The sequence below is a fragment of the Festucalex cinctus genome, chromosome 10 (assembly GCF_051991245.1).
Source record: "Festucalex cinctus isolate MCC-2025b chromosome 10, RoL_Fcin_1.0, whole genome shotgun sequence".
NCBI lineage: Eukaryota > Metazoa > Chordata > Actinopteri > Syngnathiformes > Syngnathidae > Festucalex > Festucalex cinctus.
Window position 1 is genome coordinate 22,793,988 of NC_135420.1, and position 17,896 is coordinate 22,811,883.

General features: G+C 42.0%; 5 protein-coding genes and 3 long non-coding RNA genes across 9 annotated transcripts; 3 read left to right on the forward strand and 5 right to left on the reverse strand.

The window, feature by feature from the left end:
- Positions 1 to 17: 17 nt before the first annotated feature.
- On the reverse strand, positions 18 to 2,172 carry LOC144027199 (transcription factor 7-like 1-B). Its single transcript, XM_077534541.1, has 6 exons — positions 1,946 to 2,172; positions 1,349 to 1,547; positions 1,109 to 1,274; positions 923 to 1,030; positions 799 to 841; positions 18 to 564 (listed from the first exon to the last, which is right to left on the reverse strand). Exons 3-6 carry the CDS (start codon positions 1,211 to 1,213, stop codon positions 107 to 109), a joined length of 714 nt encoding a protein of 237 aa, XP_077390667.1. The 5' UTR covers positions 1,214 to 1,274; positions 1,349 to 1,547; positions 1,946 to 2,172; the 3' UTR covers positions 18 to 106.
- LOC144027201 (uncharacterized) lies at positions 1,168 to 3,340 on the forward strand. The gene is made up of 3 exons (XR_013285398.1): positions 1,168 to 2,288; positions 3,020 to 3,186; positions 3,256 to 3,340. It is a non-coding gene; the product is annotated as an uncharacterized LOC144027201 (long non-coding RNA).
- Positions 3,341 to 3,770: 430 nt separating this feature from the next.
- On the reverse strand, positions 3,771 to 5,951 carry LOC144027220 (transcription factor 7-like). The gene is made up of 7 exons (XM_077534579.1): positions 5,585 to 5,951; positions 5,116 to 5,162; positions 4,964 to 5,044; positions 4,724 to 4,889; positions 4,538 to 4,645; positions 4,414 to 4,456; positions 3,771 to 4,216 (listed from the first exon to the last, which is right to left on the reverse strand). The coding sequence occupies exons 1-7, from the start codon at positions 5,657 to 5,659 to the stop codon at positions 3,771 to 3,773; spliced, it is 966 nt and encodes a 321-aa protein (XP_077390705.1). The 5' UTR covers positions 5,660 to 5,951.
- A 1,137-nt stretch (positions 5,952 to 7,088) lies between these two features.
- LOC144027406 (transcription factor 7-like 1-B) lies at positions 7,089 to 8,621 on the reverse strand. Its single transcript, XM_077534890.1, has 5 exons — positions 8,528 to 8,621; positions 8,289 to 8,454; positions 8,103 to 8,210; positions 7,980 to 8,022; positions 7,089 to 7,686 (listed from the first exon to the last, which is right to left on the reverse strand). The coding sequence occupies exons 2-5, from the start codon at positions 8,391 to 8,393 to the stop codon at positions 7,229 to 7,231; spliced, it is 714 nt and encodes a 237-aa protein (XP_077391016.1). The 5' UTR covers positions 8,394 to 8,454; positions 8,528 to 8,621; the 3' UTR covers positions 7,089 to 7,228.
- Positions 8,622 to 9,531: 910 nt separating this feature from the next.
- On the forward strand, positions 9,532 to 12,519 carry LOC144027410 (uncharacterized). Its single transcript, XR_013285458.1, has 3 exons — positions 9,532 to 9,683; positions 10,216 to 10,382; positions 10,984 to 12,519. It is a non-coding gene; the product is annotated as an uncharacterized LOC144027410 (long non-coding RNA).
- LOC144027404 (transcription factor 7-like) lies at positions 10,898 to 13,744 on the reverse strand. The gene is made up of 7 exons (XM_077534889.1): positions 12,929 to 13,744; positions 12,445 to 12,491; positions 12,295 to 12,375; positions 12,056 to 12,221; positions 11,870 to 11,977; positions 11,747 to 11,789; positions 10,898 to 11,425 (listed from the first exon to the last, which is right to left on the reverse strand). Exons 1-7 carry the CDS (start codon positions 13,001 to 13,003, stop codon positions 10,980 to 10,982), a joined length of 966 nt encoding a protein of 321 aa, XP_077391015.1. The 5' UTR covers positions 13,004 to 13,744; the 3' UTR covers positions 10,898 to 10,979.
- On the forward strand, positions 12,528 to 17,224 carry LOC144027409 (uncharacterized). Of its 2 annotated transcripts, none has more exons than XR_013285456.1 (3): positions 12,528 to 13,753; positions 13,952 to 14,095; positions 14,700 to 17,224. It is a non-coding gene; the product is annotated as an uncharacterized LOC144027409 (long non-coding RNA). The 2 variants fall into 2 exon arrangements; XR_013285457.1 differs by having other exon boundaries at positions 12,528 to 13,270.
- LOC144027407 (transcription factor 7-like 1) lies at positions 14,556 to 15,844 on the reverse strand. Its single transcript, XM_077534891.1, has 4 exons — positions 15,685 to 15,844; positions 15,499 to 15,606; positions 15,375 to 15,417; positions 14,556 to 15,144 (listed from the first exon to the last, which is right to left on the reverse strand). Exons 1-4 carry the CDS (start codon positions 15,787 to 15,789, stop codon positions 14,696 to 14,698), a joined length of 705 nt encoding a protein of 234 aa, XP_077391017.1. The 5' UTR covers positions 15,790 to 15,844; the 3' UTR covers positions 14,556 to 14,695.
- Positions 17,225 to 17,896: the final 672 nt, after the last annotated feature.

A 17,896-nucleotide genomic window follows, 5' to 3' on the forward strand; every position in this document is an offset into this window, starting at 1 on the left:
TTCGTAAAATACATTTTTAAAAACATTAACACACACTTAAGAGTAGATGTAAAAATAAAAAAAAATAAAGAATCCAGTCACTTTTTGCCTTGTCCATGTCCGCGCCTTAGGAGCAGGAGGTGAATGATGACAAAAAGGAGGCTGAAGATGAGGCGGCCTCAACCTCCAGCTTTTCCAGCTCCTGAAAAAATGAAAACGTCAAGTCCTCCTCAGGCCTCTCAAACGTGGTGCAGGTAGACGAGGATGAGGCTGAGGGTTCCTCGGCCGCCGCTTCTGCCGCCTCCAAGTCTTCCAGCTGCCTATAAAGGTATGAGGTCATGGCCTCCTCATCCAGGCTGCTGGCGGATGAGGAGGCGGAGGATTCCAAGGCCGCCTCCAGCTCGTTCAAGACGCTGGCGAGCACGTCTTCCTCAAGCCCCTCATTCTGGAATTTCACGGATGACGAGGGTGCCTCGGCCAATCCCATCATCTCGCCTGTGTGAGTGGAGACTGGATCCGCCGTCGGTTCCTCATGCGGGTATGTGCCCGGCATGGGGGCCTGCACGGGAACCTCAGGTGCAGGCGCTGTGAACAAACGCAAAACAACCGTCACTCTTGAAACCAATTGACATCATCAGGTGAGATTCAATACAAGATTTTGCCTTAAAATATATATTTTTATTTTTATCAGTACAATATTTTTAGATATGATATCCAAGTCTTCTATTGAAAGGCAAACATACAGGACAAAATGTCATGAAAGGATTCAACTGCCTAATTATTATTCCGCAAATTTCTGTGAGTGGATTTTCTACTTACTGCTGGTGGCTTGACGTGACCACACTCGCTTCTTCTTTTTGCCCTGCACAAAACAAAAAGACAGTCATTACACAAGTACTTAATTGTTCTACTGTGTTCCGACTAAACGACAAACGGGACTCACGTAATTCTCTCTGTACGACCAGTCAGGGTACATGGTGGCATGAACCTGGCTGAGCCGCTCAGATTCCTTGAAGTACTTGTTCTGCTCCTCAACAGTCAGCGACTTCCACTGCAGACGTAATCGAAAGTGTCAACACACGCGCATGTATACCACCGCCGTACAAGCAAAGAGGACGAGAACACTCACCTTTTGACCCAAGATCTTGTTGACTGTGGCGCTGTCTTGAGGAACTGCGCCTTCATTAAGAATTTGGGCCTTCAAGATCGGCCGCTGCTCCTTCATAAAAAGCATGAATGCATTTGGTGGCTTTTTAATGTATGGCTTGGTGGAGGGCTCGGTCGTCCTCTTCCTCCTGTTGACAAAACAAAAGTATAAGTGTGGCTACAGAAGGATTTTTTTCTTTTAAGAAAAATATTTAATACTTACTGTGAGGACTTAGGTGTTGGTGGTCGTACAGGAGGGTGAAGGTAAGTGACAGGTGCCAACTGGTAGCAATCCTGTCCAATTCTGCACACATGAGACACACGTTAGGCAACAAGAAGCATGTATGAAGATGCACACATTTGTTTGGTACTTACATAACTCGAATAGGAAGATGGCCGAACACCATTGGTGTGCCATTAACCTGCAAAAAAAAAAAACGTTATCACCTTGCTTTGAGTAGCAACATGTAATTCTACAGATGAACGTTTGGACTTTGGACTACTTGTTTTTCATGCAACCCAAAAATTGGACTTTTCTTCATTTACATCTGACAAGAATTCCTCACTAAGCATTTGAAACACTATACGTTAAACATTTAAAATTATCTCTGAGAAAGGAAATGCAGTTGCAGAAGCATATACAGTAAGAAACACACAATTACTGTACGTTTCTTGATCGTATGTTTCATCCCCTCACAAGATTAAGAAAAAAAACGAACATTTTATGGGGACTTTTTCCGACTGAATTGTAATTGTTTTTATGTTCCAAAAAGGTTTCCTAATGTGCATTCAATTATTTATTCTTAAATCTTTTCCTTACCTGAATTTGATTGCTGGTCATGCTGAAATCCGTGATGGGAACTTGGAGAAGTCCGTGCATCTGTGTGCTTGCCATTCTCACTGAATACTGACGACGGACTAGCAACGCTTATTGTGGACTCGGGAAAAAAAGAAATTCCCGAAATTTTCCCGAAATTTAGCCAATCACAAGAGCGAAGGACAACATTTTTGACGTCACTTGACGGTTATTGAAAGAGCATGGGAAGTCCCCCAAATAAACATCTTCCGTAATGCTATTGCTATTGCTAGCAAGATGGCTACGTAACGGCTGGACAAAACGTCGGGGGGGGTGTTCGTGCTCGCCGCCATTTCGGCAAGCTAGGGTACGTTATTTTAAATATTTTCGGAGACGGTACTAACGTGTTTAAAAAATAAATTAAATAATATACATACACACCTTGTGGAATTACACAATTAAACGACAGCGACAATTAGACATCCACCCACCTACCGACCAATATATTCCCTCTAATTTCCCGTGTGACTGCATTCACGCAAACTTCTTGAGTATTCAATTGATTACGGTGAGCGAAATCCACGGACAGACTCACAATGTCACTTATTCACTATAGTGAGAAGTGAAGCCATCGACAGCCATCTTGTGTTGTCACACACGAAACCGACCAAACTTGAAAATATTCGTTTTTATTTTGGGGACTGTGTGATTATGTACAGGCAACTGACTTAGAAAGTGAAATCTCGACTTTGTGTCATTTGTATTTCATGTTAAAAACAAAAAAACAAAAACTAAATTAAACCAAAGCCGAACTGTCAAAAGTTTTCCTGTGATTTTTTTTTTATTTTAAGTTCGTCAAGTCATCTTTATTTATATAGCGCTTTCAAGTTCACATAAATGTCAGCTGAACCTCAAGATCATTCAGACTCAGTAAAAAAAAAATAGCAAGCTGGAAAAATGCCAAATGGCTCATATTTTAATTTGACGCTATTTATCTTTTTCATTTGATGATATCTATCTATCTATCTATCTATCTGTCAATGTGTATCTATATCTGTTTCTATCCATCCATTCATCCCAAAATGTTTTGACCACCAGGAGGAGAACTCGGACCCATGCCGTGGCCCTGCGGCACTCTGTGCTTCCTGGTGGCTGCTGAGATCATTTTGTGCCCGCCAAGCCGTGGGTGAAGCTGCGCGACGAACCAGTGCGAGGCCTGGACAACATCTGCCGCCGCTTCGAGCGAGCACACCGAGTCTGATAAGGTAGGAAAAAGAAAAAAATGAAATGGTGTGAAGAGTTCTTATGTTGATTTTTTTTATGACCCAAATTAGACGAATCTTGTCCACGTGCAAGGCAAGCCAGGAAGCTGCTTGGGGCCGTCAAGCCAGTAACCGGGCTTGGGCGCCATCTTGTGGCTCACTACAGAATAGTAGCGATCACATTTTGAAGTGTGTTGTATTATCTTATTCCAATTACAGTATCTTTGAGTATTTCAGTAGTGCCGCGATCACAATTATTCAAATTATTATTATTTTTTTGGGCACAAAACAAGAAAATGTTTAAGCATTTAAAAATATTAAGACAAAAAAAGAACCACTGTAATTATCAAAGCGAAACACCTCAATACTTATGACTTAACATCATGTTTTTAAGAATAAAAAACAAGGGGATTATTTCGTAGCACGTTGTTTCATCAATAATAAAATTAAAACTGTTCAGTTTTCATTTGCTTTTATTATTTACACACAAAATAAAATTCATAAAATACATTTTTAAAAACATGAACACACACTTAGATGTAAAAATAAAGAATCCAGTCACTCTTTGTATTGTCCATGTCTGCGCCTTAGGAACAGGAGGCGAATGAGGACAAAAAGGAGGCTGAAGATGAGGCGACCTCAAACTCCAGGCTTTCCAGCTCCTTCAAAAATGAAAAAGTCAGTTCCTCCTCAGGCCTGCAGGTAGACGATGATGAGGCTGAGGGTTCCTCGGCCGCCGCTTCCACCGCCTCCAAGTCTTCCAGCTGCTTGTAAAGGTATGAGGTCATGGCCTCCTCATCCAGGCTGCTGGCGGATGAGGAGGCGGAGGATTCCAAGGCCGCCTCCAGCTCCTGGAAAACGCTGGCGAGCACGTCCTCCTCAAGCCCCACATGCTGGAAGTCTGCGGATGATGAGGGTGCCTCGGCCGATCCCATCCTCTCGCCTGTGTGGGTGGAGACCGGATCCGCCGTGGGTTCCTCATGCGGGTATGTGCCCGGCCTGGGGGCCTGCACGGGAACCTCAGGTGCAGGCGCTGTGAACAAATGCAAAACAACTGTCACTGATGAGACCAATTGACATGATATTGTTTTATTTTTATCAGTACAATATTTTTAGATATGATATTCAAGTCTTCTATTGAAAGGCAAACATACAGGACAAAATGTCATGAATGGATTCAACTGCCTGATTCTTATTCCGCAAATTTCTGTGAGTAGATTTTCTACTTACTGCTGGTGGCTTGGCGGGACCACACTCGCTTTTTCTTTTTTCCCTGCACAAAACAAAAAGACAGTCATTACACAAGTAATTAATTGTTCCACTGTGTTCCGACTAAACGACAAACGGGACTCACGTAATTCTCTCTGTACGACCAGTCAGGGTACATGGTGGCATGAACCTGGCTGAGCCGCTCAGATTCCTTGAAGTACTTGTTCTGCTCCTCAACAGTCAGCGACTTCCACTGCAGACGTAATCGAAAGTGTCAACACACGCGCATGTATACCACCGCCGTACAAGCAAAGCGGACGAGAACACTCACCTTTTGACCCAAAATCTTGTTGACTGTGGCGCTGTCTTGAGGAACTGCGCCTTCATTAAGAATTTGGGCCTTCAGGATCGGCCGCTGCTCCTTCATAAAAAGCATGAAGGCATTTGGTGGCTTTTTAATGTATAGCTTGATGGGTGGCTCGGTAGTCCTCTTCCTCCTGTTGGGAAAACAAAAGTGTAAGTGTGGCTACAGAAGGATTTTTTTTTTTTAAGAAAAATATTTAATACTTACTGTGAGGACTTAGGTGTTGGTGGTAATACAGGAGGGTGAAGGTAAGTGACAGGTGCCAACTGGTAGCAATCCTGTCCAATTCTGCACACATGAGACACACGTTAGGCAACAAGAAGCATGTATGAAGATGCACACATTTGTTTGGTACTTACATAACTCGAATAGGAAGATGGCCAAACACCATTGGTGTGCCATTAACCTGCAAAAAAAAAAAAAAAAAAAAAAACGTTATTATCACTATACTTTGAGTAGCAACATGTAATTCTACATATGAACGTTTGGACTTTGGACTACTTGTTTTTCATGCAACCCAAAAATTTGACTTTTCTTCATTTACATCTGACAAGAATTCCTCACTAAGCATTTGAAACACTATACGTTAAACATTTAAAATTATCTCTGAGAAAGAAAATGCAGTTGCAGAAGCATATACAGGAAGAAACACACAATTACTGTACTTTTCTTGATCGTATGTTTCATCCCCTCTCAAGATTAAGAAAAAAAAAAAACGTACATTTTATGGGGACTTTTTCCGACTGAATTGTAATTGTTTGAATGCATATATGTTCCAAAAAAAGTTTACTAATGTGCATTAAATTCATGCTTAAATCTTTTCCTTACCTGAATTTGATTGCTGGTCATGCCGAAATCCGCGTTGGGAAGTTGGAGAAGTCCGTACACCTGTGTGCTTGCCATTCTCACTGGACACTGATGATGGACTAGCAACGCTGATTGTGGACTCGGGGAAAAAAAAGAAATTCCCGAAATTTAGCCAATCACAAGGGCGAAGGACAACATTTTTGACGTCACTTGACGGTTATTGAAAGAGCATGGGAAGTCCCCCAAATAAACATCGGCCGTAATGCTATTGCTAACTAGCAAGATGGCTAACTAACAGCTGGAAAAAACTTCGGGTGGGGGGGCGCTCGTGCTCGCCGCCATTTCGACAAGCTAGGGTACGTCATTTGAAATATTTTCGGAGACGGTACTAACGTGTTTCAAAAATAAATTAAATAAATATATATACACCTTGTGGTCTATCGTGGAATTACACAAATGACAACGACAATTATCCATCCACCCACCTACCTACCAATTTTCCCTCTAATTTTCCGTGTGACTGTGCATTCACGCAAACTTCTCGAGGATTTCATGGATTACGGAGCGAAATGTCACTTATTCACCATAGTGAGAAGTGAAGCCACCGGCAGCCATCTTACGTTGTCACCCACGAAACCGACCAAACTTGAAAATATTCGGGGGGTTTTGGGGACAATGTGATTTTGTAAGGGTAACTGCCTTTGAAAGTGAAATCTTGACTTCTTGATTTTATTTTATGACCCAAATTAGACGAATCTTGTCCAAGTGCAAGGCAAGCCAAGAAGCTGCTTGGCTTGGGGCCGTCAAGCCAGTAACCAGGCTTGGGCGCCATCTTGTGGCTTACTACAGAATAGTAGCGATCACATTTTGGAAGTGTGTTGTATTATCCATCCATCCATCCATTTTCTTGACCGCTTATTCCTCACAAGGGTCACGGAGGCTGCTGGCACCTATCTCAGCTGGCTCTGGGCAGTAGGCGGGGGACACCCTGGACTGGTTGCCAACCAATCGCAGGGCACACAGAGACGAACAACCATCCACACTCACACGCACACCTAGGGACAATTCGGAGCGCCCAATTAACCTGCCCTGCATGTCTTTGGAATGTGGGAGGAGACCGGAGTACCCGGAGAAGACCCACGCGGGCACAGGGAGAACATGCAAACTCCACCCAGGAAGGTCCGAGCCTGGACTCGAACCGGAGACCTCAGAACTGGGAAGCGGACGTGCTAACCACTCGACTACCGTGCCGCCTGTGTTGTATTATCTTATTCCAATTACAGTATCTTTGAGTATTTCAGTAGCGCCGCGATCACAATTCATTTTTTTTTTTTTTTGTACATAGCAAGAAAATTTTTTAGCATTTAAAAATATTAAGACAAAAAAGAAAAGAAAAAAAGAACCACTATAATTATCAAATCAAAACACCTCAATACGTATTACTTAACATTATGTTTTAAGAATAAAAAACAAGGGGATAATTTTGTAGCACATTGTTTTCATCAATAATAAAAATAAAACTGTACAGTTTTCATTTGCTTTTATTATTTACACACAAAATAAAATTCATAAAATACATTTTTAAAAACAACACACACAAGAGTAGATGTAACAATAAAAAAAATAAAGAATCCAGTCACTCTTTGCTTTGTCCATGTCTGCGCCTTAAGAACAGGAGGTGAATGAGGACAAAAAGGAGTCTGAAGACGAGGCGGCCTCAACCTCCAGGTTTTCCAGCTCCTTGAAAAATGCAAGAGTCAGTTCCTCCTCAGGCCTCTCAAACCGGCTGCAGGTAGACGAGGATGAGGCTGAGGGTTCCTCGACCGCCGCTTCCGCCGCCTCCAAGGCTTCCAGCTCCTGATAAAGGTAGGATGTCATTGCCTCCTCATCCAGGCTGCTGGCGGATGAGGAGGCGGAGGATTCCAAGGCCTCCTCCAGCTCCTGGAAGATGCTGGCGAGCACGTCCTCCTCAAGCCCCACATGCTTGAAGTTCACGGATGACGAGGGTGCCTCGGCCGATCCCATCATCTCGCCTGTGTGGGTAGAGACCGGATCCGCTGTGGGTTCCTCATGCAGGTATGTGCCTGGCATGGGGGCCTGCACGGGAACCTCAGGTGCAGGCGCTGTGAACAAACGCAAAACAACAGTCACCTCTGAGACCAATTGACATGATATTGTTTTATTTTTATCAGTACAATATTTTTAGATATGATATTCAAGTCTTCTATTGAAAGGCAAACATACAGGACAAAATGTCATGAATGGATTCAACTGCCTGATTCTTATTCTGCAAATTTCAGAATATCTTGTAGACTAGTTTTCAAAGAAAATATTCGCCTTGATTTCCCCTTGAAATAAACTGAACATTTACTGAGGTGCACTTTTTAAATAGGCTGTGAATTAATTTTCTACTTACTGCTGGTGGCTTGGCGAGACCACACTCGTTTCTTCTTTTTGCCCTGCACAAAACAAAAAGACAGTCATACACAAGTACTTAATTTTTCCACTGTGTTCCGACTAAACGACAAACGGGACTCACGTAATTCTCTCTGTACGACCAGTCGGGGTACATGGTGGCATGAACCTGGCTGAGCCGCTCAGATTCCTCATAGTACTTGTTCTGCTCCTCAACAGTCAGCGACTTCCACTGCGGACGTAATCGAAAGTGTCAACACACGCGCATGTATACCACCGCCGTACAAGCAAAGAGGACGAGAGCACTCACCTTTTGACCCAAAATCTTGTTGACTGTGGCGCTGTCTTGAGGAACTGCGCCTTCATTAAGAATTTGGGCCTTCAGGATCGGCCGCTGCTCCTTCATAAAAAGCATGAAGGCATTTGGTGGCTTCTTAATGTATGGTTTGGTGGGTGGCTCGCTCGTCCTCTTTCTCCTGTTGACAAAACAAAAGTGTAAGTGTGGCTACATAAGGATTTTTTTTTTTAAGAAAAATATTTAATACTTACTGTGAGGACTTAGGTGTTGGTGGTCGTACAGGAGGGTGAAGGTAAGTGACAGGTGCCAACTGGTAGCAATCCTGTCCAATTCTGCACACATGAGACACACGTTAGGCAACAAGAAGCATGTATGAAGATGCACACATTTGTTTGTTACTTACATAACTCGAATAGGAAGATGGCCAAACACCACTGGTGTGCCATTAACCTGCAAAAAAACAAAACAAAAAAAAAACGTTATTATCACTATACTTTGAGTAGCAACATGTAATTCTACATATGAACGTTTGGACTTTGGACTACTTGTTTTTCATGCAACCCAAAAATTGGACTTTTCTTCATTTACATCTGACAAGAATTCCTCACTAAGCATTTGAAACACTATACGTTAAACATTTAAAATTATCTCTGAGAAAGGAAATGCAGTTGCAGAAGCATATACAGTAAGAAACACACAATTACTGTACGTTTCTTGATCGTATGTTTCATCCCCTCACAAGATTAAGAAAAAAAACGAACATTTTATGGGGACTTTTTCCGACTGAATTGTAATTGTTTTTATGTTCCAAAAAGGTTTCCTAATGTGCATTCAATTATTTATTCTTAAATCTTTTCCTTACCTGAATTTGATTGCTGGTCATGCTGAAATCCGTGATGGGAACTTGGAGAAGTCCGTGCATCTGTGTGCTTGCCATTCTCACTGAATACTGACGACGGACTAGCAACGCTTATTGTGGACTCGGGAAAAAAAGAAATTCCCGAAATTTTCCCGAAATTTAGCCAATCACAAGAGCGAAGGACAACATTTTTGACGTCACTTGACGGTTATTGAAAGAGCATGGGAAGTCCCCCAAATAAACATCTTCCGTAATGCTATTGCTATTGCTAGCAAGATGGCTACGTAACGGCTGGACAAAACGTCGGGGGGGGGTGTTCGTGCTCGCCGCCATTTCGACAAGCTAGGGTACGTTATTTTAAATATTTTCGGAGACGGTACTAACGTGTTTAAAAAATAAATTAAATAATATACATACACACCTTGTGGAATTACACAATTAAACGACAGCGACAATTCGACATCCACCCACCTACCGACCAATATATTCCCTCTAATTTCCCGTGTGACTGCATTCACGCAAACTTCTTGAGTATTCAATTGATTACGGTGAGCGAAATCCACGGACAGACTCACAATGTCACTTATTCACTATAGTGAGAAGTGAAGCCATCGACAGCCATCTTGTGTTGTCACACACGAAACCGACCAAACTTGAAAATATTCGTTTTTATTTTGGGGACTGTGATTATGTACAGGCAACTGACTTTGAAAGTGAAATCTCGACTTTGTGTCATTTGTATTTCATGTTAACAAAAAACAAAAAAAAAACTAAATTAAACCAAAGCCGAACTGTCAAAAGTTGTCCTATGATTTTTTATTTTATTTTAAGTTCAAGTCAAGTCATCTTTGTTTAAAAAGCGCTTTCAAGTTCACACAAATGTCGGCTGAACCTCAAGATCATTCAGACTCAGTAAAAAAAAAATAGCAAGCTGGAAAAATGCCAAATGGCTCATATTTTAATTTGACGCTATTTATCTTTTTCATTTGATGATATCTATCTATCTATCTATCTATCTGTCAATGTGTATCTATATTTGTTTCTATCCATCCATTCATCCCAAAATATTTTGACCACCAGGAGGAGAACTCGGACCCATGCCGTGGCCCTGCGGCACTCTGTGCTTCCTGGTGGCTGCTGAGATCATTTTGTGCCCGCCAAGCCGTGGGTGAAGCTGCGCGACGAACCAGTGCGAGGCCTGGACAACATCTGCCGCCGCTTCGAGCGAGCACACCGAGTCTGATAAGGTAGGAAAAAAATGAAATGGTGTGAAGAGTTCTTATGTTGATTTTTTTTATGACCCAAATTAGACGAATCTTGTCCACGTGCAAGGCAAGCCAGGAAGCTGCTTGGGGCCGTCAAGCCAGTAACCGGGCTTGGGCGCCATCTTGTGGCTTACTACAGAATAGTAGCGATCACATTTTGGAAGTGTGTTGTATCATCTTATTCCAATTACAGTATCTTTGAGTATTTCAGTAGCGATCACGATTATTCAAATTGTTATTATTATTTGGTACAAAACAAGAAAATGTTTAAGCATTTAAAAATATTAAGACAAAAAAACGAAAAAGAACCACTGTAATTATCAAATCAAAACACTTCAATACTTATGACTTAACATAATGTTTTTAAGATTAAAAAAACAAGGAGATAATTTTGTAGCACATTGTTTTCATCAATAATAAAAATAAAACTGTACAGTTTTCATTTGCTTTTATTATTTACACACAAAATAAAATTAATAAAATACATTTTTTAAAAACATGAACACACACTTAAGAGTAGATGTAAAAATAAAAAAATAAAGAATTCCAGTCACTCTTTGCATTGTCCATGTCCGCGCCTTAGGAGCAGGAGGCGAATGAGGACAAAAAGGAGGCTGAAGATGAGGCGACCTCAAACTCCAGGCTTTCCAGCTCCTTCAAAAATGAAAAAGTCAGTTCCTCCTCAGGCCTGCAGGTAGACGAGGATGAGGCTGAGGGTTCCTCGGCCACCGCTTCTGCCGCCTCCAAGGCTTCCAGCTGCCTATATAGGTATGAGGTCATGGCCTCCTCATCTAGGCTGCTGGCGGATGAGGAGGCGGAAGATTCCAAGGCCGCCTCCAGCTCCTGGAAAACTCTGGCGAGCACGTCCTCCTCAAGCTCCACATGCTGGAAGTTTGCGGATGACGAGGGTGCCTCGGCCGATCCCATCATCACGCCTGTGTGGGTGGAGACCGGATCCACCGTCGGTTCCTCATGCAGGTATGTGCCCGGCATGGGGGTCTGCACAGGAACCTCAGGTGCAGGCGCTGTGAACAAACGCAAAACAACCATGAGACCAATTGACATCATCTGGTGAGATTCGATGCAAGATTCTGTCCTAAGATATTGTTTTGTTTTTATCAGTACAATATTTTTAGGTATGATATTCAAGTCTTCTATTGAAAGGCAAACATACAGGACAAAATGTCATGAATGGATTCAACTGCCTGATTCTTATTCTGCAAATTTCAGAATATCTTGTAGACTAGTTTTCAAAGAAAATATTCGCCTTAATTTCCCCTTGAAATAAACTGAACATTTACTGAGGTGCACTTTTTAAATAGGCTGTGAATTAATTTTCTACTTACTGCTGGTGGCTTGGCGAGACCACACTCGTTTCTTCTTTTTGCCCTGCACAAAACAAAAAGACAGTCATACACAAGTACTTAATTTTTCCACTGTGTTCCGACTAAACGACAAACGAGACTCACGTAATTCTCTCTGTACGACCAGTCGGGGTACATGGTGGCATGAACCTGGCTGAGCCGCTCAGATTCCTCAAAGTATTTGTTCTGCTCCTCAACAGTCAGCGACTTCCACTGCGGACGTAATCGAAAGTGTCAACACACACGCATGTATACCACCGCCATGCAAGCAAAGAGGAAGAGAGCACTCACCTTTTGACCCAAAATCTTGTTGACTGTGGCGCTGTCTTGAGGAACTGCGCATTCATTAAGAATTTGGGCCTTCAGGATCGGCCGCTGCTCCTTCATAAAGAGCATGAAGGCATTTGGTGGCTTCTTAATGTATGGCTTGGTGGGTGGCTCGCTAGTCCTCTTTCTCCTGTTGACAAAACAAAAGTGTAAGTGTGGCTACATCAGGATTTTTTTTTTTTAGAAAAATATTTAATACTTACTGTGAGGTCTTGGGTGTTGGTGGTCGCACAGGAGGGTGAAGGTAAGTGACAGGTGCCAACTGGTAGCACTCCTGTCCAATTCTGCACACGAGACACACGTTAGGCAACAAGAAGCATGAATGAATATGCACACATTTGTTTGTTACTTACATAACTCGAATAGGAAGATGGCCGAACACCATTGGTGTGCCATTAACCTGCGCAAAAAAAAAAAAAAAAAAGAAAATAAAAAAAAAAAAAAACGTTATCACCATACTTTGAGTAGCAACATGTAATTCTACATATGAACGTTTGGACTTTGGACTACTTGTTTTTCATGCAACCCAAAAATTGGACTTTTCATCATTTACATCTGACATGAATTTCTCACTAAGCATTTGAAACACAATACGTTAAACATTTAAAATTATCTCTGAGAAAGAAAATGCAGTTGCAGAAGCATATACATGAAGAAACACACAATTACTGTACTTTTCTTGATAGTATGTTTCATCCCCTCTCAAGATTAATAAGAAAAAAAAAACGTACATTTTATGGGGACTTTTTCCAACTGAATTGTAATTGTTTGAATGCATGTATGTTACAAAAAAGTTTACTAATGTGCATTAAATTCATGCTTAAATCTTTTCCTTACCTGAATTTGATTGCTGGTCATGCCGAAATCCGCGTTGGGAAGTTGGAGAAGTCCGTACACCTGTGTGCTTGCCATTCTCACTGGACACTGATGATGGAATAGCAACGCTGATTGTGGACTCGGGGGGAAAAAAAAAATCCCGAAATTTTCCCGAAATTTAGCCAATCACAAGGGCGAAGGACAACATTTTTGACGTCACTTGACGGTTATTGAAAGAGCATGGAAAGTCCCCCAAATAAACATCGGCCGTAATGCTATTGCTAACTAGCAAGATGGCTAACGAACGGCTGGACAAGACTTCGGGGGGGGCGCTCGTGCTCGCAGCCATTCCGACAAGCTAGGGTACGTTACTTGAAATATTTTCGGAGACGGTACTAACGTGTTTAAAAAATAAATTAAATAAATATATACACACACAGAGACACAAAATAAGTCTAAGCGACTTTTGGTTCATACAATTGAAAGATTTTTAACTTCACTTGACGGTTAATGAAAGAGCATTGGAGGTCCCCTAAGATAAACATCGGCCATTATAACGAGATGGCCAACTAACGGCAAGCTAGGGTTACTTTAAATATATTTTCAGAGACGCTTCTAACTGACTCAAAAGCATGCACTGAATATATGACATTGAAGGCATTCATGTTACATTCCTTCTTGTAAACAGCTGACGTACAAGTGTCACAATCGATACATTGACACTTGATCATCTCCATTTTGATCATCTTTAAATTCAAAATGTCAGCCTGCGCAGTGCACGATGGGAAAAGTCACAGTGGGGATTGTGGAAATTTTAGATGAAGGTTGTTTGAAGAAAAAGAAAAAGTAAGTCAAAGACAATGCAATTAGTCTTTATTTTTTGGAAGTCATATTCTGTATTTGTAGATGTGAGGTTTTGGTGCTTTTTAGTGGGAATAAAAGTTTGGATTTTATCATGTTCAGCTTCACTATCTGGACTGCGATGCTCAGGAAGACGTCGCTTTTTAAATAATGTAACTAAGTAACTTTTTGTTTTGGGGATAGTGTGATTATGTTCAGGAGACTGTGCGAGGCCTGGACAACATCTGCCGCCGCTTCGCCGAGGCGTCCCGCGACAAGGGCAACGCTTTCGTGGAGGGCATCCAGTTCATGACGGTCAGCATGAGCGAGCACACCGAGCCTGATAAGGTAGGAAAGAGTAAAAAAAAAAATGAAATTGTGTGAAGAGTTCTTATGTTGATTTTTTTATGACCCAAATTTGACGAATCTTGTCCACGTGCAAGGCAAGCCAGGAAGTTGCTTGGCTTGGGGTCCTCAAGCCAGTAACCGGGCCTGGGCGCCATCTTGTGGATTATTACAGAATAGTAGCGATCACATTTTGGAAGTGTGTTGTATTATCTTATTCCAATTACAGTAACTTAGAGAATTTCAGTAGCGATCACAATTATTCAAATTATTATTTTTTGGTACAAAACAAGAAAATGTTTAAGCATTTAAAATTTTAAGACAAAAAAAAGGAAAAAGAACCACTGTAATTATCAAATCAAAACACCTCAATACTTATGACCTAACATAATGTTTTGAAGAATAAAAAACAAGGAGATAATTTTGTAGCACATTGTTTTCATCAAAAATAAAAATATAACTGTACAGTTTTCATTTGCTTTTATTATTTACACACAAAATAAAATTCATAAAATACATTTTTAAAAACAACACACACAAGAGTAGATGTTAAAATAAAAAAATAAAGAATCCAGTCACTCTTTGCTTGTCCATGTCCGCACCTTAGGAGCAGGAGGCGAATGAGGACAAAAAGGAGGCTGAAGACGAGGCGGCCTCAACCTCCAGGTTTTCCAGCTCCTTGAAAAATGCAAGAGTCAGTTCCTCCTCAGGCCTCTCAAACCGGCAGCAGGTAGACGAGGATGAGACTGAGGGTTCCTCGGCCGCTGCCTCCAAGGCTTCCAGCTCCTGATAAAGGTAGGAAGTCATGGCCTCCTCATCCAGGCTGCTGGCGGCTGAGGAGGCGGAGGATTCCAAGGCCTCCTCCAGCTCCTGGAAGATGCTGGCGAGCACGTCCTCCTCAAGCCCCACATGCTGGAAGTTTGTGGATGACGAGGGTGCCTCGGCCGATCCCAACATCTCGCCTGTGTGGGTGGAGACCGGATCCGCCGTGGGTTCCTCATGCGGGTGTGTGCCCGGCATGGGGGTCTGCACAGGAACCTCAGGTGCAGGCGCTGTGACCAAACGCAAAACAAAACACTCATGAAACCAATTGACATCATCTGGTGAGATTCGATGCAAGATTCTGTCCTAAGATATTGTTTTATTTTTATCAGTACAATATTTTTAGATATGATATTCAAGTCTTCCATTGAAAGGCAAACATACAGGACAAAATGTCATGAATGGATTCAACTGCCTGATTCTTATTCCGCAAATTTCTGTGAGTGGATTTTCTACTTACTGCTGGTGGCTTGGCGGGACCACACTCGCTTCTTCTTTTTTCCCTGCACAAAACAAAAAGACAGTCATTACACAAGTACTTAATTGTTCCACTGTGTTCCGACTAAACGACAAACGGGACTCACGTAATTCTCTCTGTACGACCAGTCAGGGTACATGGTGGCATGAACCTGGCTGAGCCGCTCCGATTCCTCATAGTACTTGTTCTGCTCCTCAACTGTCAGCGACTTCCACTGCGGACGTAATCGAAAGTGTCAACACACGCGCATGTATACCACCGCCGTACAAGCAAAGAGGACGAGAGCACTCACCTTTTGACCCAAAATCTTGTTGACTGTGGCGCTGTCTTGAGGAACTGCGCCTTCATTAAGAATTTGGGCCTTCAGGATCGGCCGCTGCTCCTTCATAAAGAGCATGAAGGCATTTGGTGGCTTTTTAATGTATGGCTTGGTGGGTGGCTCGCTAGTCCTCTTTCTCCTGTTGACAAAACAAAAGTGTAAGTGTGGCTACATAAGGATTTTTTTTTTTAAGAAAAATATTTAATACTTACTGTGAGGACTTAGGTGTTGGTGGTCGTACAGGAGGGTGAAGGTAAGTGACAGGTGCCAACTGGTAGCAATCCTGTCCAATTCTGCACACATGAGACACACGTTAGGCAACAAGAAGCATGTATGAAGATGCACACATTTGTTTGTTACTTACATAACTCGAATAGGAAGATGGCCGAACACCATTGGTGTGCCATTAACCTGCAAAAAAAAAAAAAAAAACACGTTATCACCATACTCTGAGTAGCAACATGTAATTCTACATATGAACGTTTGGACTTTGGACTACTTGTTTTTCATGCAACCCAAAAATTGGACTTTTCTTCATTTACATCTGACAAGAATTTCTCACTAAGCATTTGAAACACTATACGTTAAACATTTAAAATTATCTCTGAGAAAGAAAATGCAGTTGCAGAAGCATATACAGTAAGAAACACACAATTACTGTACTTTTCTTGATCGTATGTTTCATCCCCTCTCAAGATTAAGAGAAAAAAAAACCGTACATTTTATGGGGACTTTTTCCAACTGAATTGTAATTGTTTGAATGCATGTATGTTCCAAAAAAAGTTTACTAATGTGCATTAAATTCATGCTTAAATCTTTTCCTTACCTGAATTTGATTGCTGGTCATGCCGAAATCCGCGTTGGGAACTTGGAGAAGTCCGTACACCTGTGTGCTTGCCATTCTCACTGGACACTGATGGACTAGCAACGCTGATTGTGGACTCGGGGGGGAAAAAAAATTCCGAAATTTTCCCGAAATTTAGCCAATCACAAGGGCGAAGGACAACATTTTTGACGTCACTTGACGGTTATTGAAAGAGCATGGAAAGTCCCCCAAATAAACATCGGCCGTAATGCTATTGCTAACTAGCAAGATGGCTAACTAACGGCTGGACAAAACTTCGGGTGGGGGGGCGCTCGTGCTCGCCGCCATTTCGACAAGCTAGGGTACGTTATTTGAAATATTTTCGGAAACGGTACTAACGTGTTTAAAAAATAAATTAAAAAAAAAATATATATATATACAACTTGTGGTCTATCGTGGAATTACACAAATGACAGCGACAATTATCCATCCACCCACCTACCTACCAATGTTCCCTCTAATTTTTCGTGTGACTGTGCATTCATGCAAACTTCTTGAGCATTTCATGGATTACGGTGAGCGAAATGTCACTTATTCACCATAGTGAGAAGTGAAGCCACCGGCAGCCATCTTACGTTGTCACCCACGAAACCGACCAAACTTGAAAATATTCGGGGGGTTTTGGGGACAATGTGATTATATAAGGGTAACTGCCTTTGAAAGTGAAATCTTGACTTGATGTCATTTGTATTTCATGTTCATTAAAAAAAAAAAAAAAAAAAACTCAATTAAACCAAAGCCGAACTGTCAAAGTTGTCCTGTGATTTTTTTTTCAAGTCAAGTCATCTTTATTTATATATCGCTTTCAAGTTCACATAAATGTCATCTGAACCTCAAGATAATTCAGACTCAGTAAAACAGCAAGCTGCAAAAATGCCAAATGGCTCATCTGTTAATTTGATGCTTTCTATCTTTTCAATATGACAATATCTATCTATCTATCTGTCTGTCTGTCTGTTTGTCTGTCTGTAGGTCAATGTGTATCTATATCTTTCTATCCATCCACCCATCCACTCCAAAATATTTTGACCACCAGGAGGTGAACTCGGACCCGTGCCGTGGCCCTGTGGTACTCTGTGCTTCCTGGTGGCTGCTGAGATCAAAATTGTGCCCGCCAAGCCGTGGGTGAAGCTGCGCTCCAAGCCAGTGCGAGGCCTGGACAACATCTGCCGCCGCTTCACCGAGGCATCCCGCAACAAGGGCAACGCTTTCGTGGAGGGCATCCAGTTCACGCTGGACTCCGCCGTCGTCATGACGGTCAGCATGAGCGAGCACGCCGAGCCTGATAAGGTAGGAAAGAGTAAAAAATGAAATGGTGTG